This window comes from Nelumbo nucifera, chromosome 6 (assembly GCF_055504915.1).
Source record: "Nelumbo nucifera cultivar China Antique chromosome 6, China Antique-T2T, whole genome shotgun sequence".
NCBI lineage: Eukaryota > Viridiplantae > Streptophyta > Magnoliopsida > Proteales > Nelumbonaceae > Nelumbo > Nelumbo nucifera.
In genome coordinates, this window is record NC_142654.1 from 51,622,481 (window position 1) to 51,647,287 (window position 24,807).

A 24,807-nucleotide genomic window follows, 5' to 3' on the forward strand; every position below is an offset into this window, starting at 1 on the left:
CCAAGATTGCAGATGCAAATGCATGATTCGAACACTCTACACGAGCTCATGGAATTGTCGTGCTTCTATCCCAGTAGGAACCACAGAGGGCTCTACCACTGGGAGAGCGGCGCTCACATGAGACAGGGGTGTGTTGACTTGTTGGAGTGGGAATGCAGGGTTCTGTGGTGTTGACACTCCTGGAAGAGTGAGACCGTGATCAGTCCAATGGTCACAAAGGAGGCTTCTGTGTTGACTGCATGTAGATCTTGCCCCTCGGTGATGGTCATCTCGACGTTCTTTCCAGTGCTTGAGGATGCCATTGAAATTTTGTAGAAAGTAAGAGGTAGGGATTTAGCTTTTATGTTGTGTTTCCCATAGACGACGCCAATTGATGGCGCGATCTAGAAGCTCTTAGCTGGAGGGCAGCTTGGATGTCAGTTCGCTTAGTTGGCCGGTCGAATTGCAAGAAGAAGAATACTCAGAGGACCCGGGGTGGCTTACCCGACGTGGGCACTCCAATGCTTAAGTTAGTGAACTAGTGTGCGAGCTAAAAGTTTGAACGCAAGTAGGCTAGTGAGCAATAAATCGTGTGTACCTTGTGTCGTTGGGGTTGATGCCCTTATATAGATGAGTTGTTGTATGCTTTATGAAATACCTCCGAGATCCCTGATCCATGGTACTAGGAATCTGTTCTGCTCAAGGAGGTGGACTTCATGTGAGCTTATAAGGCTTATTGAGTCCATCCGATTCGGGCGGGATGAGGATAAGGCTCGCGGATGTGCGGCATGATCCAATAGAGGTTGGAGACATCTAGCTAACTTCTAGAAGTTGGCTATGTGTCACCTTGGTAGGTCGGGCTCTATCCGTATAATACACGGATTGCTCTACCCGTGTAATACATGGAATGCTTTACCTGTGTACTACACGGATATTTGAACCCGCACCGTAATTCGAAGGAAGATGACCTGATTAGATCGTCTTCTTCACATGCACGCTAAAACGGGTCCTACAATGGCCCGCTTATTTTTTTACCATTTTTTCGTTTTTTTACAGATTTTTGACATTTTAATGAGTTGGTTTGAGTGTCATTTACAATAGGAAATGATTGAACCGACTTGAAAGAAGTTTAATCATACTTGTTTATTGTTGCTATTTCTTTAAGCTTTCAAAGGCCAGAACCGACTTGAATGAAGTGTTTCTTGGTGGAAAGTGCGCCTGAAAACCAACCTGAAATGGAGAAGAGTTACCGAAGTCGCATTTCAGAATCCAAGGAAGAAGAAAAACGAAAAACAAAGAAAAACCAACCTAAAATGGAAAAACGATGCATTTCAGAAGAAAAACGAAAAACAAAGAAAAATGAAACTTATCTCCACAACTTACTACAAGATGAAAAATGGAAAACAAAGAAAAAATTACTAACCTAAAACTTATCTCCTGCATTCTCACTACTAATCTGTAAATCTCTTCGAAACTTTATTTCCAACGTACTGACAACATTGAAATAGGATATCTCCAACGTTGTCACAGAGTTTACTTTCTATGAACACAATACAGAATGATAAAAAACTAAAGAATGATATAGAGTTTACTTTCAAAAAATAGGATTTAACACTCCAAAAAAATAGAAAGCATAATCTAAAACATACATGATATGTGTTCACTGAAGAACGATAAAAAACTAGAGGATGTAGCTTTATTCTTCTATGTTCACTATATATATATATGGTGATGAGGCACAAAATATGTCCACCAATGGATGAAGTATAGGGTTTGTTCACTCCCTCATGTCTGATGAGGTGGTTCGGACCGGGTTCAATCTACAGTGAGCCGAGTTGAGGATCCGAGCTGAGATCTGTAGAAACAAAAGAGAGGTTAGAGTGCCTGGGTAAATTTTACCCAGGAGGACACTTTGATGCTTAAGTCAGTGAGTGGTTCTATCAAAGAAATTGGGAGAAAGTGAAATCTTATGTGTGCCTACCTTTTGGAGTGGTCTTGGGGTCTTTTTATAGCTACTTGAGGTTCAGGTGTTGTTGGGTAATGTCTCTAAGCCTTGTATAGAGTTGTTTCTTAAATTCTGGGGTGTACTGGTTAATTGATTGCTAGATCTGTGCGGCGGTTACATGTTGCCCGCGAGTCCTGCGGCGTACGGTTCGGTGAACTATTCCTGTAGTCACGATAATGGTGTTCGAACAGGACGGTTTCGGGCGAACTCACTCCAGCTCAGGTGCGTACCTGATGCTGACTTTCACATATCACTTTGGCGAGCTGCTCTTCTATGTTGGACGCTATGGATTGAGCTCGCCCTAACTCGGCTGTGCTGATGCTGGCTGCCACGTGTCGAGTTGGCGAATTGTCTTGCTGAGTGAGACGTTGTGTTGTTGACAACGTCTACATGTCCACCATCAATAGATAAGATTGTAGAATATATAATATATTATTAATATAGTATAAATTAATTATCTAATCGATCATTTGGTTTTGGTCTCGGACCTGGTCATTTTCTATTTATAAAAAGAAAAAGCCCGGCTCGAACCCGGCCCGGCCCGTTAACAGGTGTAAGATTACGGAGACAGAGTGTGTGAAAAGCAAGTTGACCCGAAGTTAACTAACGTGTCATCTGAGGTTTGCCTTTCACGAACACTACGGGCTTCATCCGGTCGTCAAATGATGGGCGTGTGGGGTGGAAAGGGACAGACAAGAGAAAGAGAGCGGCTGGCGATACATTCAAATCTCTTCGGAATGAATTTTCATTTTTCACCCTTGTTTTGCCGGTTACAGAAACTATAATCAGAGCAATTAGAACACGTTATCAATCTTCAGAATGGAGGCTACGTTCAGGATTTCTTCAATGGAGCCGATTCCCTCATTCGGTTCTTTTGTCGTTAAGAATTCAAGGTTTTCGTTCAAAGGAAGAGAATCCATCAGAAAGCTCAGTGCCATCTCCCACGACGGCTCGATTCCTTGCAACAGTGCGAATCTGGTTCGCCTTTCTTTCTCTCTTTTTTTTTTTTGTTTTTTCCTTTTTAACTCGTCTTTCGTTACTCTTCTTTACCATAAAAAATGTTTCTTTTTTAAGTCCTTCGAAAATTTGGGATTATTTTTTGGATAAACAAACCCTTCGTTGATCAGAACAAAATTATGCACAAAAGGAGCTAACCAGTCAGGCGGATCATTCCACCATATGCAAACATCATTTAAAAAATTTGCTTTCTGAACCAACAATGAGCCGCTAGAATAAACTTCCTAGACCTATAGATACGGTTAATTTAATTAAAATGTTTAGAAAGAGAAACTATTTGGTCCACAGTGCCATTAGATTTCCAAGAAAAATCTAGAAATTGATTTTGGATCTTCTGCAAAACAGCTTTAGCATCTGAAACTATATAAAGAGAACTCCAACCCTTTTCATTAGCAAAAGCCATAGCTTTCAGGATATCTCCGAGTTCAGATTTTAGGCCAACGGACCTTCTGCAGCCAAAAGAAATTGTTTACTATAATCATACTACACAGAAACCAAAGTGTCTCTTACCACTTCCATCCATCCTCTATCACATTGAATAAGAAAAGCAGACTGAATCACAGGAGTAGCACAATCCCCAGGATTTTGTAAAAAACGTTACATTCGAATTCTGATTCACAACTTGCAGGTTTCCATAATAAATACTCTTTGTTTTTTGATACTCTGAGTACAGGTCAGAACCGACCTAATTGATCGATGGGTACTTATAAAAACATGATTGTTTCTTTCCTTCCAAATGAAATAATAAGAAATAGCCAAACAAGAGAGCATTTTGTTTATCACAGTTTTTAACAGGTTTGAATTTAACACAACCAACAGGAAATCAGTGAAATTATTGCACCTATCTGCAGGAAAAACTAGATTCCAAGGGCTAGAAAACAAAACAGCATTCGTAAAGGGACAATAGCAGAAAAGATGCACAACAGAGGAACAGACTCATTATATTGGCAAAACATACCATACAAAGGGTGAAGAAAATGCTAAAATAATTCCTAATATTGTTAGAATATTCATGAGTAAAAAGTCTCAGCAAATGGTTCACGTCTTCGCAAGATTAAAAGGACATTATGGTGTTGGGCCTAGCAAGAAGGTGAAGAATGCAAGGAGGGGGTACTTGAGGAACAAAGTCTATCCGGTTGAGAGTATGTAGTAGTAGAGTTTTAAAGCAAATGTTGAGAAGTTTCATTGGAGTGTGGTGAGGGTATGGAATCTAATGGCTGAGGTTGTAGTGGTATTGTTAATAGTGGGTTTGAGTGTTTCTTTGGTGGGTGTTGTTATGTCCTTTCTTTGAGTTTTAGGGGTGTGTTTCTTTCTTTCTTGTTTTTTTCTCGTTGAGATGTTGATGGGATTAGTTGGGTATAAGTTTGAGGGTAGTTGGTGCTTTCTTTTATGTGTGGGTGCATCATTTGTTTTCACCTATATGTATTTTCTTCTTTCCTTCTAATAAAATTTTCTTTTAAGAAAAAACTTAATGAATCCTTCTTTAGGTGGCGCCCAACACATTTGAACCACTGTCTTTTTAGAGGAGGTGGCTGCCACTTCCCCCAACTTTCTTATGCTATCATTAGTTAAGTTAGAAGAGAAAATATCTACAGATTTGGTTTAGTGTATCACCCTAATCTTAATACATTCAATAAAGACCCTCTTGCTCCTTTTATTCTCTTCAAAGATTCTTGTGTTTCTTTCCACCCAAAATGTATAGATTGTTGCTCTAGTGCATCTCCACATGATTCTTCCTCCTTTCTTTGGCCACATGAGAGTCGCTGAGCAAAATAAGCTAGTTGTGCCCATTGGAGGATTCTATTTGCACGGTTGCACCCAAATAATGAGAGAAATCACTCCCAACTGTGAGTAACAAAAAAAAAAAAAACAGGAAATTAGTAAATGGTGACACACCTCATCGGCATTTTTCCAAAAAAATGCATCAATTTGGGGATAAACACCAATTAGACCTTTTTCTTTTGTAAAAGATCCACAGTATTAATTTTATTATGAAACACATCCAAACAAAAAGCTCCAATCTTGATATGAACATGCTTGTTAGTAGTGGGTTTGAGTGTTTCTCTGGTGGGTATTGCTATGTCCTTTCTTTGAGTTTTAGGGGTGTGTTTCTTTCTTTCTTTCTTTTTTTTTTTTTTCTCTTGTTGAGATGTTGATGGGGTGAGTTGGGTATAAGTTTGAGGGTAGTTGGTGCTTTCTTTTATGTGTGGGTGCATGATATCTTTTCAAAGGAGGAACTGATTGAAGCCATAACAGTAAGAACAGCACATTGGGTAAAAACTTTAGACCTTTCAGGACCAATTGATTTTGGAGTTTCAGTCCAGGCTGAAATCCTCTCTCTCTTACAAGGATTGAGGCTTGCAGTACAGCTCGGAGTAAGGGAATTGGAAGTTGAAGGAGATTCTCAGTTAGTCATTTCTTGGTCCAAGAATTTCAATTCAGCTCCTTGGAAATACAGACATGTTTTCAGGGAAATTGATATCCTAGCAAGGAGGTTTAATTATAGTTTTAGTTTTAGCTGTATAAGGACTGCAAATGGGTTCACAGATATTTTGGCAAAGAAAGGAGTAGGCAGACCTAGTTTGTTTTGGGCAAAGTTGTAATCTGATGCACTTTGTGCTGTTGGGATGACCTATTAACTGTTGTTGGGCTTCTATGTAACTGTGGCCTGAAAGCTTTGGGGATGACATTCCTGTCATCAAATTGTATTAACTACTTCCTTAATTAATTCTAATAAATAAATTATTTCTGCTGATAAAGAAATAAAAATAAAAAAGGGTATAACCAGCTAATGTATAAATCTTCAAGAGAATATTTATCAGGAAGAAAAGATGCAGAAGAAATCTTGAATTCTTATATAAACATATAAATGCAGTCCGTACTCATGATTAACTACAAATAGGGGAACTACCTAACCCACTTAAATGACGCATTTTTCTTATTAGTATTTGAATTATGTAATGCCACCCACAGTAAACAAAAAATAACCAGCTAGAGTTCCAAATTGCAACTGTTCATCAAGAATATTTCAAATTTCAACATTGTAACTATTATGTGTCTTGTCTATTAACTTCCCCACAAGGATTCAGCCTTTGGGACCCTAAGATCAGCTGCTTGTGTATGATCTACCTAGCACCTACTTAAATGATATCTTATTTTTCTTATCAGTGACTAAATTCTATATTGTAAGCCACAGTAAACAAAGTATGACCAGCTAATATTTCAAATTCCAACCTTGTAACTGTTGGATGTCATGTGAATAAAATCTCTCATTTATCAAAAAAAAAAAAAAGACGTGAATAAAGAAAATAAACTAGCCATGTTTTTAAAAGCTCTAAAGTCAATGGTCCAAGAGCAAGATGGACACTAAGGGCAGAAGCAATACTTTGTGAATGAGGAAGTGGAAAAGGAGTTTCAGTCAAGGCATAGCCTGATTTAGGATGGCTACTCTTTAGTTGTGAAGCCAGGGAAACTGCTAGTGGGAGTAGTGATCTGTCCCAAATGAGGAGCACTAATGGAGGTGCACTTTTTCCACCACATTAGTGTTAGACAGTGTATGCCCTTAGCTCCAATCAGAATGATGTATCTTATGACATTTATTGTAAATGAATACCCTTAAACTGGTGTGTTTCTTATGATGTATCTTATGACATTTATTTGATTCATGTTATTGTGGAGTGTTTCTTTATAATACCCTTAAACTGGACAGATATGAGACACGTGTTAGTTTAGAATGTTCACAGCCGTTGGATAGATCTGGGGAGATTTATCCTGTTAAGGTTGACACTGATGTGCCGCCAAGTTGGTTGGGGTGGCTTGTCTCAGCTGCCAGGGTGAGACCTGAGGTATAGGCACGCTTGACCTTATATATACTGATGTATGTGGTCCCATGAGTGTTAGGACTTGTAATCAGCACGTTTATTTTATTACATTCACCGATGATTATTCTCGGTATGGTTACGTTTACCTAATGAGACATAAGTCTGAATCATTTGAAAAGTTCAAAGAGTTTAGACAAGAGGTTGAGAAGCAGTTAGGGAGAGAAATTAAGACCCTTTGATCGGATCGAGCTGGCGAGTATCTCTCTGACGAATTCAGGGACTACTTGAAGGTCAACGGGATAGTATCGCAGTTAGCTCCTCCTGCTACACCACAGCTAAACGGTGTTTCAGAGAGGAGGAATAGGACCTTATTGGATATGGTCCGGTTATTTCTCGTGCACTCAGAGTTACCCACATCTTTTTGGGGTTTTGCATTGGAGATTGCGATATACGTGCTAAACCGGGTTCCAACCAAATCGATTCCGAAGACTCCCTATGAGCTTTGGACCGGAAAGATGCCAAATGTGAGACACTTGAAGATTTGGGGTTGTCCGGCACATGTTAAAAGAACGAGTGCGGACAAATTGGAATCCAAGACCAGCCGTTGCCTATTCGTAGGCTACCCCAAGGGCTCTGTCGGTTACCTATTTTATGACTCGGGAGAACAGAAGGTGCTCTGTAGCCGGAATGCCCATTTCTTGGAGGATGATTACATCCTGAACAATCATCATCAGGAAGTTGTTATTGATGAGGAGAGCTCAGGGTCAGTGGGAGATGTCCCACAAGTTCCAGGTAATGGCCAACCTAGAAGATCTACCCGGGTTTCCAGTGATGAGGATCCCGTGACTTATACGGAAGTTATGTTGGACATAGATTCTTTGAAGTGGGTAGAAACTACGACCAGTGAGGAGGATCCCGTGACTTATATGGAAGCTATGTTGGACATAGATTCTTTGAAGTGGGTAGATGCCATGAGAGCTGAGATTGACTCAATGGAGACCATTGGAGTCTGGATTCTAGTAGATCCGCCCCTAGGGTAAAAGTAATTGGTTGCAAATGGATCTATAAGAGGAAGAAGGGCCCCGATTGTAAGGTTGAGACCTACAAGGCTCGTCTTGTGGCAAAAGGGTACACTCAGAAAGAGGGCATCGATTATGAGGAAACCTTTTCGCCGGTGGCCATGCTTAAATCCATTAGGATCCTGCTAGCTGTAGCAGCATACCATGACCACGAGATTTGGCAGATGGATGTCAAAACTGTGTTCCTAAATGGAGATCTTATTGAAAATATCTATATGCAACAACCGCAAGGTTTCATAGCTGCGGGTCAGGAACATATGGTATGTAAATTAAATAGATCCATATATAGACTTAAGCAAGATTCTAGGAGTTGGAACATCCGGTTTGACTCTACTGTCAAAAAGTTTGACTTTGAGTAGAACCCGGATGAGCCTTGTGTTTACGACATTCTACTCATTAGGAATGATGTAGGAATGTTGACTACGGTGAAAGTGTGGCTTTTGCAACAATTATCCATGAAAGATCTTGGAGAAGCCTCCTATATACTGGGTCTTCGACTCTATAGAGATAAATCGAAGATGATAATAGGATTATCCCAATCTGCTTATATTGACAAAATAGTCAAGTGATATAGCATGGAGAACTCCAAGAAAGGAAATGTTCCTTTCAGGCATGGAGTCACTTTCTCCAAGGGCATGTCTTCCAAGACTCCCGAGGAGATTGAGGGCATGAAGGACGTTCCCTATGCCTCGGCCGTGGGGAGCATCATGTATGCCATGCTGTGCACTCGTCTTGACATTGCCCAGGCAGTGAGTGTGGTAAACAGATTCCAGGCCAACCCAAGGCAGGAGCACTGGACCGTTGTGAAAAACATACTTAAGTACCTTCGAAGGACAAAAGAGTTTTGTCTGGTATTCGATGGTAGCTCACTATAGATCCAGGGGTATACTGATGCCGATTTCCAGTCAGATCCAGATGATAGAAAGTCTACATTTGGGTATGTTTTCACGATAGGATCGTGTGCTATTTGCTGGAAAAGCAGCAAACAGGGGTCCATGGCGGATTCCACAACCGAAGCCGAATACATTGCCGCAAGTGAAGTTGCTAAAGAAGCCGTATGGATGAAGAAGTTCATTCATGAATTGGGAGTAGTTCCATCTAGCACATCACCCATTCCACTGTTGTGTGACAACACTGAGCTATTGCTTAGGCTAAGGAGCCACGAGCCCACTCAAAGTCGAAGCACATCGAGAGGAAGTACCATTTACTGCGGGAGATAGTTGGAAGAGGGGACGCCCTGATTCAGAAGGTAGCATCAGCGGAGAATGTAGCAGACCCATTGACTAAGCCACTGACATAGAAAGTGTTTGAGAAACACGTGGAAAGTATGGAACTCCGGCTTATACCAGATTGGACCTAAGTGCAAGTGGGAGCTGTTAGACATTGTATGCCCTTAACTCCAATCAGAATGATGTACCTTATGACATTTATTGTAAATGAATAAAGTACATATTTGATTCATGTTATTGTGGTGTATTTCTGTGTAATACCCTTAAATTGAACACATATGAGACTCGTGTTAGTTTAGAATGTTCATAGCCGTTGGATAGATCTGGGGAGATTTATCTTGCCAAAGTCGACACTGATGTGCCGCCAAGTTGGTTGGGGTGGCTTGTCTCAGCTGCCAAGGTGAGACCTGAGGTACATGCAGTGTGGGCTTTCTTGAAACCCTGAACCGAACCAAAATTCCAGTATTGCCCTGGACCTTGGAGATTGATGGGCAAAACTAGAATGTTGCACCTGACCCCAAGATTCTATTATGATACTGCACTAGGTGTTGGATTGGGCTGTCTTTGATATGCCAATCAGTGAGATCCTTAGAGGGGGTCAAAACCTGGGTATGTTGGGACAGTCCGAGAATTCATCTGAGTGGGTGATCATAGTGACAGGATCAGTCCCTTTGTCAGACAAAGGTAATGATCGGGGATGCACTCTCTCTGATGGAAACCAAAGCTGCCGGCAGCCGATTTCAATCGTTGAAATTTGTTTTTGCAAAATATATTTATATAGAGATATACATATATATATTATGGTTTTAAAATGTTTGCAAAATGTTTTAATTCTCGGGATCCATGTGAGTAGAGAGTGCAGCACTGTTCCTTGCAGCCGAGGGAGAGGTCCTCTCTTGTCGGGCAGTGTTTGATCATTATGGGCTGAGAGGCTAAGTGTAAGACCATTGAGGGTAATGCCTGATGGGCTAATCTTGCATCTGCCCACAGTTCTTGGGTTTTTATAAGGTGGCTTGACCCAGGGACCACTTAGTGTAAGTGTTGGGCCCATTAAGAGCCCATGGTGATGGGCTCAGGGGTTCACTGTCTTTTACAGTGAATTCGGCTAGGCCTTGTAACAGAGGCTAGGCTGAACCCATGTGGCTAATGTGTAGATCAATGTTTGGGTCCCACGCCATACAAGGATACCCAACTGGGCAGCAGTTTGGAGGCTGAATGAGCACATGGACTTAATGGGCCTAAAGCCCAAATCGAACTGATTTAATTAGATTAATTAAAGAGGGGTGGTTCTGGGATTTGGATTAGCAGATAGGATAGGGAGTTATCCCTATCCACTCAGAGAGTCCAGATCCAAATAATGATTTGGATTAGGAAACTCCTAATTAGATTAGGAGGGCTGATCTTAATTTGCAGATAAGATAAGGGTTTATCCTTATCTCTTAAAGAGAGTCCATATCCAAATACATATTTGGATTAGGAAACTCTAATGAGATTAGGAGCTGCTCTCTTTAAGACTATAAATAGAGGAGGAGGGCGAACCCTACTTCACTCAAGCTGATTATAGATTCAAGAGAGAAGACAGCCCCAGTCAGATTGACGCCATCTTCTGCTCTTGTCTTCCTCTATTGCTGCCGCCATTGCCAGTTCGTTTTCCACCAGTAGAAGTGATCAAGAAGTGTTCTTGATATCAGTTTTTGGAGAAAAACTGATCTGAAGTCGTGCTCACTCGCCCTCCATCGGATTTTTGGTGAAGAATCAGGTTCTTGCAGAAGGACCACCCTGCTGATTCTGCTCCACCCTACACTGTGTCATCTTCAGTGGGAGCAGTCTTTGGAGATCTCCTTGGGCGTGAACACCTTCATTGGGAGTTACTACTACTCTGTATCAGGTATATCCCTCTCATACCTTTTGGTTTCAGATCTGGTTCGGTTTAGGGTTCAAGACTGATCATTGAAAATGCAGTTTTCTAAAACAGGGAATATGATTACCACATGGGAGAGAAAGAAATTTTTGAAATTTCGCCCTACCTTTCTGCAGGGTTCGGCTATCCATATGATGGATCTCTCATCCCTTCAATTAGAACTAGCTACATGTCCAAAAGCATCTGGATCCTTGTGAGGTTTCTTCTCCTTTCTTAAAGTGGCTGGTTTCAAAATGGGATGCAAAATCCAACATGTTTTCCTTGTATGTTTCTAGTGGAACTCTTCAGATTCTTCCTATCTACCTCTTTTCCTCCTTTTGAGGTAGCAAAAACAAGAGCAGATTGCTCATTAGGCTGAATATGGACATCAGTCCTCATCTCTATCCTCCTTATTTTAGTAGTACAAAAGTTGCAAATTAGGTAGCCTGTTTCTCCCCAAAATTTGTGCTTTTATACAAGATCAAGGCCAGAAAGAAACTTGAAAACCGTCCCTTCTTCAACATATTTATCATGCTTCTCTTTTTCTGTAGACTCTGTACAGCAGTCCCAATCTATGATTACATGGTGGTCAAGCTCCTCTAGAGATCATCCAAAGTAGCAAAATAAGTTGAAATTGACATGTCCCTTTTAATTAAGGCTGCAAGGTCTTGGGTCAACTTATAGATATTAGACAATTTTTCCACGTCTTGTACGTTGTAGGATAGTATTAAACTGTCTGAGCTATTTTGGGTTTCACAAAGGAAAGCAACCAAGACATAATAGTTGTGTTTTCTCTGCACCAAATCTTGTACTCTGGTTCCTCCTTGGGTTCTTTAATCTTCCCATTGATTTATCCTAGCAGCCCACATCCAGAAATAATGAGCTTAGCTGAAATGGCCCATTCTCTGAATTGTACTCATCCAACTTCACATTGGTGATCTGTAGCTGGATAAATTAGGGTTCTCTATGTTAGAGATACCTTTAGCTAATTTGGAATCTCTAGGCGTGACCTCACTTGTGCTGGAATCCTGGAAGACATCTCAATCTTTCACAAACTAACAAGTGAGTGAAGAAAAGAACAACCAGAAAAATCTTCATGTAACCTTGAAAACTCCCACTTGAAAGGTCACAAGAATCTTTAGTGTCCCTTCTTGACAATCCAGTCCGAAAAAAACTCAGGTCTCTTTAGTAGTCTGAGGACTATTACAACTTGTCTACCTTAGTTGGGTATAACAGAACCAGTTATGGACCTCCTTGGAGTTTTCCCAAGAAAAACCCTAGAACTTGCTACAATAAACCATGACCAGAGGGTATCTTCACGAGATAGCAATGGAGTACAAACACTCGAGAAAAATTAAAAAAAAAGCAAGAAAAGGTCCAATCAGATTCTATAACAGTATTGATTGATTTGATACCATGTAAACAGTCAGATTTAGAGAAGAAAAGAAAAGTATTTATGAAGAAAAGGAGAAGTTAGAAATTCAGCGGCAGATTGTTCTATCTGACTAGCCCTAACATTATCATTTATATGAAATTCTAATAAGCATAGTTGTCAAGGCAACACCTAGTTCCTTAGGCGACAAAGCACCCTTGGAGGCTCGCCAAGCAGTTTTGTATTCTGTGTTATAAAATGCTTTTGTATTGTTAATTTTTTGAGATCATAATTATAAAATAGACATTATTAAACTAAAATATTCATTTTGTGTGTTTATATACTAATTTCTTTTTATTATTTTCTTATTCGTTAGGGTTTAATCAACACAAACATTGCTAATTGCTGTATTGAACCCTCAAAGACTTCAAAACCTGAACCAATAAGTAAGGAAGAACTTAAAATTCTTCTTTTCCTATAACAAAAATAGGGGTTCAGCCCCTATATTTTTAAAATTTTCTTTTCTTTATTTTTCTTCTCATAAATTTGTTGATTTTGTAGACTTTAACATGAACTTTGTACTTTTATTATGAAAATTGTGGATAATTATTAAGGAAATATGGTTATGGAACCTAGGGAACAATAGTAATATAAATACATAAGAAAGACTTGTGGCCCAGACCATTCAGCCCAAAGAAAAGAAAAGAAATAAAAACCATTACAGCCCATGCCCACCAAAGAAACACTCAAACCCACTATTAACAATACCACTACAACCTCAGCCATTAGATTCCATTCCTTCACCATGCTCCAATGAAACTTCTCAACATTTGCTTTAGATCATTAGATTCCATACCCTTCCTGGATTATCCAATGAGCTACCAACAACGTTCAACTTTAGCTTATTTGTAGCTTGAGGTTTCCAATCCACTCTTACACTTTCTGCAGGTCTGACTGTGCCACTTCAGTCCAGGATCTTATTATGTCATTTGTTGAAAATTCTTGAGAAAGGTCTAAAGTTTTTACCCAATGTGATGTTTTTACTGTTATTGGCTTCAATCAGTTCCTCCTTTGATTTGCTCCTCATTAAAGATTTTCTGATTTCTTTCTTCCCATACAGTCCATACCAATGCTACTATTACTGCCGTCCACATAACTCTTCCTCTCTTCTTCTGATGCCTTAAGAAACTGTTATACCCTTTTTTATTGATAAAAGGAATTAACAGGGAATACTTCATACTTGTTTTCAGGCCAAGTCAAGTTCAGCAGTAAAGGTGCATAAAATAAGAAGCAGTCTTGAATCTTTATTTTGCTATGATAAGACTATACCAGAGGAAATAATTGAAAAGCCAGTTGGTTTGCCTCTGTCAGAAAGAAAAATTGGAGACAGTCCCCGTTGCTATCATTGTGAAGCCAAAGGTGTTGTTCTTTGCACAACTTGCTCTGGGTCGGGCTTATATGTTGACTCTATATTGGAAAGCCAAGGAATCATTGTCAAAGTTCGATGTCTAGGTAACATTGTTAATATGGTTCCTGTCATTTGTTTCTTCTATTAGTTAGATTATTGACAGATATGTTATAAGACTTCGATTGGACCAGATGGTCGGACTGTAAAACTGGGAACCTGTTTCTGGTTTTCTGGAACACTGGTTTTCAAATTTCTGAAAAAGAGGATGACCTGCCAGAAACCCATGAGAACCTTTGAAAACTGACTTGTTTCAATGGCCTGCTTGGTTCTCTGATTTATTACAAACCATAAAATGGAAATGATGAGATTTAAACCTGTGACCTCTCCCTTGCATAAATTAACGCACTACCATTCATCCATCATGGTATTTGTGTCTGTTCTTGTTTCTTTATCTATATTGTTCAAATATGTAACTGGCAGCCTTTTCGGTTTTGTGAATGGTCCAAGTCTTACAACATTGATTAACAGCTTCACAGCACAGGTGAAATGATTTAATGACTACCTTTTCAATTTATGTCTCTTTCTTTTAATCTAGTACTGATAAGGGTCCTTTGGGGCACCTAATTAATCAAGTGCATAACAGCAGCATAGTTGAAATGGTTAAATGACTATCCTTCTAATTTATCTCTTTCTTTTCTCCTGCATATTACCACCAACACCTGTTACCACTGATACATGGTAGAGTCCAAGATCGATTTCTTTTACATATATGACTATATTTATGTACGTGTATATGCATGTGCATATGTACACATAATTGATTGGGTCAGGTCATTAATAGTTGCTCTTTGTACTCATTGTGATATAGGTTGTGGAGGCGGTGGCAACATTATGTGTTCAGAATGTGGAGGCCGAGGTCACCTTGGAATGAAATGAGTTTTAATGTTTGCCTCTTTTCTTAGTTTTGCTATTTAATTCTGAAAAGGATAGCATGTAGGATGGATACATTGAAGTCGCGGTTATTCATTTGGGCTGCAACTGGTAATGGTATCGTTTGTCCAAACTTGAATTTGATTTTCAATCCAATTTAGATGATTCATAGCTTTATATTGGAATGCATATGAAGTTGGGTTCTGCATTAGGGCTGCAAAAGGTATCCACTTCAAATTTAAATTCAATCTCATTAAGACAATCTCAATTCAATCTATTTATAATTTGAAGAAATCTTTGTCGTCAGACTTGGACAACGTAGTACTGAAAAGTTCACCGGGTCATGGTTTTACCAATTAAACTATTAGTTCAGCCCGTGAGGATTGTCAATTAATCGGGACCCAAAAGAATCACCTTGTTACCGGTCAACTGTCCAGTCTAGTCCGAGTCTATCAACACTTAATAAATATGGATCTACTTGTAATCTAACTCAGAGTCTTGGAAGGGAGAGTTTGGCTTCGGTCAGGGCAAGCCTGTGCTCACTCTGGTCAGGGAGAGTTTGGCTTCTTGTAACCTTGCATTGGGAATATCTATCTATGAACTCAAGGTTCAAAGTATTGATACGTATTGGCCCGTATGGGTTGATATGTATCGTACTGATGGCTTCTTGATACTTCCCTCTAGGTGTTGTATCGGATTAAGACCATGGTTCAGAGAGTAGTCGGGGTTTAAATTGACCCCTCTAAACTGGTTTTGAAAAAAAAAAGTAAATAAAACCTAAAAAAAAAGTACTGATACAGGCCGGGTGTATTGGCCTGTGTCGACATTTTGAACCTTGCATGAAATAAAGCACATAAGTAGGGAGATATTCAGCTGTAAAGGTTGTTCAAACGGGCTTTGCCCTGGTTGAGCCGGACTCACAAGTTGTGAAATTCTTAAGCCTCAACTGTGGTTAAGGATGCAGATCCTGTATTTTCTCTCTCCCCTAAGAACATCCGTCTCTAGGGACCACATAATTGTTAGAGCATGTTCTTGAGACCTAAGAAAGTGGCATGTGTTGGTATGATCTAGGTATTTAAAACCGAATTGGATAACGAACCAATTAGGGGGTTCGGTTCCTAGGTCGAAGGTCCAACAATTCGAACCGAACAGATGGCTCGTTTTGACAAAAAAAATAAAAAATAAAATGGCCGAACCGTTGAATAGTTCGAATGGCTTGACTGCCCGGGTTAGCGGTTTGTTGACAAAATCAATAATTTTTGGGGAAATAATGATTTTGGGGTAAAACGGAACTAGTCACTTGACCGGTTCCTGATTTTTTGGTCCGACTGTCCAGTTCAGTCTGATTTTGAAAACCATGGGTATGATTACCATGTATAGTCAATCGTTGTTTCGATCATGCATCTTACATTTCCAAATTGTCTAATAAGAATTCAAACCAGCCCCCCACAACATTTCACAGTACATCCCCACCGTGTACTAGTAACATCTTTCGATGATGACATAATCATTTATGATATTATCATCCGGAGATGTTTCTAATACACAGCGGGAATGATATTATCATTTATGATATTATCATCCGGAGGTTTTTTGAGTTTTGGACCTTGCAATGTCGTTTGCTTTCGGCCTTAATCATTTTTACCCTCGCCAGGTCTTGCTCTAATAATATCGTCGCAAAGCATTGATGTTGACTATATGCTTTCAACTATGAATTTACTTTTTAATCCTATGATGTATATATCCATTCTCATACATTAGCCCCCCTAGTTAACGATTGAAGGCCATTTTAGCAGAACATAGGTTGCGCATTTTAGCCCCTGTATTTGAGTATTAGCCCCCATTTTGGAGGCAAGGTCAAAGAACGATGCTTCCAAAATTAAATATAATGTTGAAAAATTTTGTTACTAGATTAGCCCTGCAAAACTATGAAATAATTCCCTTGTAAGGATCTTTTGAAATGATAATTCTGAGGAAATTTCTTAAAATATTAGTCCCAAAATTCTAAAGAAGTTTCTTAAAAGATTAGCCCCTCAAAATTTTCAAGGAATTTCTTGTGCTAGTAAGGATTATTTTGAGAAGCAAATTTGTTGGGGATTTTTGCGAGACTGAATTAGTTAAAGACTATTAGGTAAAGACTATTCTGAAATCTTCTTTGCCACCGTTTTGAGTATCTAAGTGCATATTGCAATATTTTTGTTTTTGTGTACACTTTGCTCTGTTGAATCTATTTTCCTTGTTAATCTTCTTCCTGTAATCATGGTGCAACATCTCTTTGTTGGATGCAGAAACCTTGAATAAATATTCTTGGATAATTATGGTGCAACATCTATTTTACTCTTGATGTATCAGGATCCAACATTTCTTCATTGAACCTTATTAATATTGTTGAAACCTTGCATAAATTTGGATTATGTGATAATGTCCGCTATTAATATCCGATTTTTGCTTAGTCACGAGTCACTTCACAAGGATAATGTGAGCGTCGGAAAATAGTTAACTTGGATTGACTTGGAATCGCTACCCATCATTTAAAAAAATTGGAGATAATTAATAGAAAAGGAAAGAGATTAGACATCTCTCTCCCATATCTAGACCCGGCAAAAAGTTGACCCAATTCACGAAGCTGACCCGACCCAACCCGAAAAAACAGAGTTATGGTCTCATACTTAGCTACCTGAATGTGAGAATGACCCGACACGACTGACCCGACCCGAAAAAATTGGGTTGGGTCATGGGTCAACCCGCTGACCCGATTGTCAAATCTAATTGGGACTATTTATGCATTGTTAGAAGTTTCCACTCTTTAATTTTTTCTATTTAGTCTTTACTCTTTATTGTTTACTCTTTTAATTGTTAAATGTTCAAGTTTTTTTTTTTATTTTGTATTTTGAATTTTAAGGTTAATTCCTTTAATTTTAGCATTTTTTATGTAGTTTTTCTTTATTTTTTTAAATTTCAGTTATTTTTTTGGGATGACCCGAATTGACCCATGGGTCAACCCTAGCTCGAACATTTAGGGTTAGGGTCTAGCATTTGATAGCCCAACCCGAAATTCAACCTGACCCCAAATTAACCCAAAGTGTTTTGACCCAACCCACCCAATCCAATTGCTAGGTCTACCCATATCCGATAAGTGGAACCCACACGGAGAATACATGCATGGAGTTCGGCTTCGGTCAGGGCAAAGCCCATTCAGGCAACTTTTACTGCCTTGGATTGAGAATATCTTCGAGATATTCCCAATACAAAATTACAAAAGGCTATTAAAATGATGTGGGCATAGATTTGCCCTGATAGAAGCCGATCTCACATGCATGAGAGCAATAACAAGAATTAACGATATGACAAGATTAACAATCAACAAAAATGTAACAAGCATTTAAAAGCTTAATAAAGGAGAGAGACTAACTATCCCTACCAACGATGGACTATGTTGATAGTGGCCTAAGATCGTTTATCATGATATCAAGGACCAACATTTCATGAATTATTTATAAAATAATAAAAAGCAAAGTAAGAAAGAAGAAAAATAAATCTTTAGCAATAGAATTAGCTAGTTGAAACACCTTAGCTTAAATACTAATTTATTGTACCGGATCTAACAAACCTTAGACCAAATAATAAATAGTAATTGAATAAGTGTATCCTCACTCTTTGAAAATTAATTAATGCTACCCCCTTTTGGTTTTGACAATTGATTAATCTTATCCTTACTGTTAACATCCGTTATTATTTCATGAAAAATAGAATTCATCATCTCTTCCAACGGTGAAGGGAGATCGATGAATCGAAAAAACACTGTTCATCATCGGAATCAGTTTGGGGAGTGGATTCTTGAGAAAGATCAATGAAGGGAGATCGGATTGAATTTTGCCGCTGCCGCCCTGGTTTCAGATTGCTGCTTTGCGGTGGCGGTGATGCAATGAAAAAGAGAGTACGAAAGGGGAAGAAGAAGGAGAACTTTTGAAGGTTTAAGAGGGTTGGATTTCTTTTGGATTCTTAGCGTTGGATTATTTGAAAATGGAAGCAATGATGCAGGGGAGGTTTACTCTGGGCAAGCAGTCGTCACTTACGCCACCGAAGGTGAGGAATTGTCTGAATTTTTGGAAGGTGAGGAAAGATTGGTGGGCTGGAGTTGGGATGCTAAGCTAAAGCTTTTCTCGCTCCAGTTTGTGGTTCAGTTGGTGCAAGTTGAAATGATTGATTTGCAAACCGAAACTCTTTAACAATCCTACAACGATTATTTGGATGCCGCCTTGATGAATTTCCGAGCCATGGAAGAAGTTCTCTTGGTCCTTTATTGTGGTTCTAGAGGTTCTATGACGTATTCCAATCACATGGATAACAGAAGCTCCAAGATCTCTGTACGTTTTCTATTTATCTCTTACTTTTGCCATGTCATCCAATGTTGAGAAGCCATGATTGAACTTGAACACCTTGTTATAGAGCCACCGATCCCATCTAGGGTTCCCAGTTATAGTAGTGACCTTCGAAGGATTATGCCAGGCATCATATTGGGTTCTTAATAGGATTTATTTGTGCCGTTGTTTTTGCTTGCTCGGTATGATTTCTCATTAGGTACTTGTACAGAACCCCAATTCTCAAAGGTCAGGTTGTCTTTTCCCCAAAAAATGCTCCAATAACACTCCAATTGGCCCTCTCCAATGAAATTTAGTTAGTTGCATAGGTAGAGTTTTAATGGAAATTACTACAAAACAGTTCTTGATAATGGGCTTACCATCACGGTCAAAAGGCTAGCTTGAACCCTTCGAAAACCCTTCTTCAGAGATTCTAAGCAAGTCCGTCAAAAGACGGATATAGCTAGCGAGAGCTAGAATTGCAAGCCAGCCTAAGGCACTGGGATTTGATGAGTCTTTGAGCTTACATTCATGATGCAGCGCGATCCAGACACTCTTAGTTGGCAGACGCTTGGCTCCTGGTTGGCGATGGACGGTACCTGAGAAGAGGAAGGTGAAGGATTCCCGGGGAGCTCGCCTGGTGGGAATACTCCAATGCTTAAGTTAGAACACTTGAGGGAGCTATAAAGGATGCAAAGAAAGCTAAGAATGCAGATAGCACTAGATCAGTTCAAGTTCAGTTTTAATTCAAGATACCTTTGCCCCTTCGACACTGGGGCCTTTAAATACATATGTCCTTGTCAAATCGGGCGTAACCGCCACTGGCCCTCTAGCGTAGCCGTTATTTGTCAGGGCTGCGCAGGTAACCGTTGCAGAGTATTGCCCAATTGGATGAAAGACACGACCCGGAAAGGACAGATACGCCACCACCTGTTGAGAGACGTGGGTGTAGCCTGCTAGGCTGGCAGGGACTGCACCGTCAGTCAGGAGACGTGGTGCAGTCTGACGGGTACGGTCTCGTTAGATAAGAAGCTTCCTGAAAATGCCGCATCGCTTAGTAGCGAGCTGCCTTGTAGCGAGCTCCTAGAGGTATCCCGAGGTGGTTCCACCTGAGGTTGCCTTTGGGGCAGTCCTCTTGCCAAAGTATTAGAGCGAGTTGGTTATCCCAGCTCGCGAGCTGGGATAGACTTGACTTGGAGTATTCCCTTTTAGTACACTGGGGTCCTTGAGCTCGCGCTGTAGCGAGCTCGTTCTGTGGCGAGCTATAATGTAGCAAGCTATAATGTAGCAAGCTATCCCGCGAGGACCTTAACGAGCTCGTTACTCAGTTGTAGCCAGACTGTCGTGCTGAGCTGTTGCTTATGCTGAGTCGCGTCCACGTGTCGCCTTCTTAGGAGGTTGGGTCAAATCACCCTCCATCAATTGCCCCCCACTCCTTGGGCTAAGGATTCTACCTTGGTGCGAGGAGTTCATGGAGTGTGACAGGTGGATTTGACCCGAAATTCAAATTTGATTGACTGATCACATTAAATACACACGGATGTCAGGCGATTTCTGGACTTTTCGAATGCCAAAAAATGTGCCAAAATGGCTCTCAGTTCCAGAAGACGTGTAGCCGGCATTACCTTAATCATGGAAGACGTGTAGCCAGTCACATTTCGGTTTTAGAAGACGTGCGGTTAGCTTGATTGCGAACCGTCAGATTCGCCTTAATCTAAGTCATCAATTTGTGGGCACCGTTGCTATAAATAGGAGGGCCCCAAGCCTCATTTCCTTTACGCCAACTTGCCTTGCTTTCGGATTTGAGGTCACGCCTTCACCTAGCTGCTCGAGCTCTTCTCCTGCTCACACCATCTTTTTGGTTCAGCTTTTTCCTGGTGAGTCTTATCGCTTTGTTAGTAATGTCTGGGTACCCGTACAACGTCTTTCCTCGAGGCGGTAACCAGGATGACGCCCCTTCGAGCTCAGGGGGAGCTTGGGGGCAAGCTCTGAAGGCTCGAGAGGCCTTCGGCGAAATGGCTTCCACCTCCCGGGGTAGGGAGCCGGACAGCTTTGGTCCTTCCTCCATGTTGATGGAGAGACTCAGGACCTTGGTCCTCCAATTCAACCTTCCCAAAAACCTCATCTACAGTCTCCCCTCCAGTGCCTACCCTAGGGAACACGGTCACGATGAGATCGTGATCTTCCAGGAATAGCTCATTGCTGGCCTTCGTCTTCCTCTGCATCCTTTGATAGTGGAGGTTTTAAACCACTTTAACGTTACCATAGACCAACTTCACCCCAACTCAATCCGAAATGTAGTTGGGACAATTTCTTTGTTTTATGAATACTATCTTCCTCTTGACCTCGACATCTTTTCCACCATCATTTCTATCAAAAATGCTTCCCCTGGAGCGCCTCCAGAAAGGCATTCCTATTACTTTTCTCCCCGTCCCGGCTTCAAGCTCTTACACGAGCTGCCGAACAGGATCCCGGCTTGGAAGCGGGATTATTTTGTAGTTCGCAACCCCGAAGGGTGACCCTTCCCAACCCATTGGAGGGCTGCCATCCAGGATTTGGGGGCTGACTTGGATCCAAAAGTTTAGGAAACGTTGCAATCCTGGGCAGCGGTTGGCTTCCATTGGTCGGATTACTTGACCGAGGACAAGCTCACACAGGCCGGCCTGAGCTCCGGTAGGTTGCCTTTTGCGTTGCGCAATGCCTTGTGATTTTTTTTTAATTGGACTAATGTCTTGTGATTTTTGGTAGCCAACATGTCTAGTGTAGATGTGTGCCGCCTTCTGTCAAGCAACCAAAAGCGCAGGGCGAAGAGGTCGCGCCCTGACCGAGCTTCCACTTCTAGGAGTGCTGAGTTCGAGGCTACTGATCCAGCCTTTGTTCCACCACCGCTTGAGGTCCCACCGGTCCCATTCGAGGGAGTAGCCACGGAGGGTGGCGCAAAAGAACGCGAGGTCCCGGCGCAAGGGCAGTACCCTCCGTTTGAGCAGTCCCATCCCTTCACCTTCCCGCAATTCCCTATCGGCGGGTGGGAAAGTGTCACTGATTTCACCGTGGCTTCGCGAAGGAGTCGGAAGGCGGTCACCCATGAGGAGGTCGCCAGTTGGGGAGGGATGGACCCTAAGTAGCTCGCCAGGCTGGCCTCAGCCCACTGCATGGTGGTAAGTGGCGGCTTTTTCCTTCTTTTCCCTTCTTCTCCTTTTTTATTTTTTGACCTCGGCCTTTTGTTGGTAGGTGAACTCCGTGATGTGTGATCATTGTGACACTAGCAAGTGCACTAGCCGTTCAAGTAATAAAGTAGTGAATAAAGTTGTTCCCATGGGGATTTAGGAAACAATTACCAATACTAAATTGGTCACTTCTTATCTGATCAACAATAAATCAAAACTTTATTCAAAATCTAAAAATCCTAAACTAAAACCTATCTAAATTATTGGCTCAATTGCCTTCAATCAGGTTAGAAGAGTAAGCAGTTAATGCCAATCTCAGAATTCAGCAATCAATCAAATTGAACCATTTGAATAGATCATGATTGAGCCTTGGTTTGGTGAAACCCCAAGGTCATGAACAACCTCTCTCAAGCGCATGTTCATCTTATGCACGAGTGATGGTTATTCTATCTCTAACAAGAATCTAATCCCCATGCATGCATTTCTTCAAACACTTCTAAGGCACCAATTCAAATCTGAATTGATCACCAACTGAATTGTGCAAGTTATCTCTGACCTTGCATCCAATTTAGTTCTTGAATAGTAGATCTGAATTCTTAGAGTCTTTCTCAAGCACTCTAAGAAATTCCAAGCTTAGATCTATTCGGCCAATCTGAAAAAAATTGTAGATTTGAATTCTCTTTCAAGCAATTCAGATCTTGCAATCTCAGATCTGAGAATTCAGATATGAGTTTTGGAAGTTTAATTGGCTGAATTGATCTACAATTAACCTTTATTCAAGAAACTTCAAGAACAATTCACACCCATTCGAATGAATAAAAAAGAAATTGATTGTTGATCTGAAATTTTACAAACTTAATTGCATCAAGAAAGAATGGAAGAAGGAGAAAGAAAAACAAAATTACAACAAGGAAGTTGAATTCGAATAAAAGGAAAATGAAACTAGAATGGAAATGTTACAATAGATCTCTGAATAAAAAACCCCCAATTTCGAACTCACCTTCTCTTCTTGCTAGCTTGACTTGAACTCCTTCAGCCTTTCTTCTTCTCTTCCTTGCGCCTAGCCCTTCTTCTCTTCTCTTCTCTTCAAGGTATTCGAACCTCTAGGAGTGGGAGAGCCATTCTCTCAAGCAATTGAACACCTTCCCCGCTTCTAGAGGCCTCCTTATATAGATTTTTAAGGGGGCTCTTGCCCCTTCTTGAATTCTCTAGAATGGGGTGTATTACACCCCCTTCTTGAACTTTCTAGAGTTCTCTTGAAAGCCTTCTAAGAGTTGCCGCCCCTAGCTCTTTGGGCTGCTATTTGGGCTGCACTTAGGCTCCCTCATAGCACATGATAGCTACACTCTAGGCTTCTCTTTTGGGCTGAGAATGGGCCTTCTCTACTGGGCTGAATTTTATTCTTTGCTAGGCTTTATTTTCTTGGGTTTTTTTTCAAGGAATCAACTTGTTCTTCTTGGGCCGAAGTGCTCTCTCTTGCTTTTACAACCGGGCTAGGCTGAAATTGGTCTTTTTGAACCTACTTTTCTTGCCTTTTTTTTTTCTTTTTCTTGGATTAATTACCCCTGAAATCTTTTCTTATCATTAAACTAAATTAAGGCAAAATTAAATAAAAACGGCATAATAATCCATGCAAAGACCTCATAAATTATAGATAAATTGCATGTTCATCACTCCGCCATCCACGCCATAGCCCTCCAGACCAACATTCACTTCGGCGATGCTCTCACTTAGAGGTCAACTGTGCAGAAACTCCATGGCGAGCTCGACCGGGCCCGAGGTGAAGTCCTTCAGGCTCGAAAGGGGAGCGAGGCCTAGGAACTGCTCGTCCGGGACCAAGAGGCGCAGATTGCCCAACTGTCTGAGGAGAGCGCTCGCTACCGGGAGGAGTCATCGAGGGTGGTAGCGGAGAGGGAGCTTCTTCGCCAGCAGGTCCAGGACTTGGAATCCACGCTTCAGGATCGGACTCGGAACTTCGACGCCTTGGTGGAGGCTGAGCGAGCTAAGGCGGTGTGGGACTTCAAGGACTCCCAGGAGTACCACGACCTCCAAGTGGAGTATGGCTCGAGCTCCTACCGTTATGGATTCAAACTCTACCGTTGGCTGGTCCGGAAGAAGTTCTTCGGGCTCAACCTTGAGGGCATAACGATGAAGGGTCTGGATCCAGAGACGACGGACTTGGCGGAGGAGGAGGAGCCTGACTCTCTAGAGGATGACGAGGACGTGGAGGCGGCGGATCCTTGAGGCTGCTTGCTCTTGTTTTTCTTTTCTCTGAATGACTTTCTGAAGTGGTTGTTCCCGGGTGTTTGAACCCGGTTTTAAATATTTATTCTTTTGATGAACTCTCTTAGGCGGTTGGGTCTGGTTTTTTCTTTCTTTGATGAACTTCTCTAGGGCTGTTAAGCCCGATTTTTTGTTTATTAAGAACTAGTAATGAGATGTTTTTTCTTTTCGCTAAGTGTTATATGCTCTTTACTTTCTATCGAAGCGACTTTATCACTCAAGCTGTTAGAGCTACATACCCGAAGTAGGGTCTTTC

The 24,807-nt window shown here is 40.9% G+C and overlaps 1 protein-coding gene across 1 annotated transcript; it reads left to right on the top strand.

Annotated features, from left to right (window-relative positions):
- Positions 1-2,623: 2,623 nt before the first annotated feature.
- LOC104587713 (DnaJ/Hsp40 cysteine-rich domain superfamily protein) lies at positions 2,624-14,917 on the top strand. Its single transcript, XM_010245422.3, has 3 exons — positions 2,624-2,962; positions 13,653-13,914; positions 14,679-14,917. Exons 1-3 carry the CDS (start codon positions 2,804-2,806, stop codon positions 14,744-14,746), a joined length of 489 nt encoding a protein of 162 aa, XP_010243724.1. The 5' UTR covers positions 2,624-2,803; the 3' UTR covers positions 14,747-14,917.
- The last annotated feature ends 9,890 nt before the right edge of the window (positions 14,918-24,807 follow it).

What these genes read in the sequence shown, in the direction of transcription:
- LOC104587713 (XM_010245422.3), top strand. Translation starts at nt 2,804, where the DNA reads ATGGAGGCTACGTTCAGGATTTCTTCAATGGAGCCGATTCCCTCATTC. An exon ending in CTTGCAACAGTGCGAATCTG is followed by an intron (nt 2,963 to 13,652) that starts GTTCGCCTTTCT and finishes ACTTGTTTTCAG; the next exon opens with GCCAAGTCAAGTTCAGCAGT. An exon ending in TGTCAAAGTTCGATGTCTAG is followed by an intron (nt 13,915 to 14,678) that starts GTAACATTGTTA and finishes ATTGTGATATAG; the next exon opens with GTTGTGGAGGCGGTGGCAAC.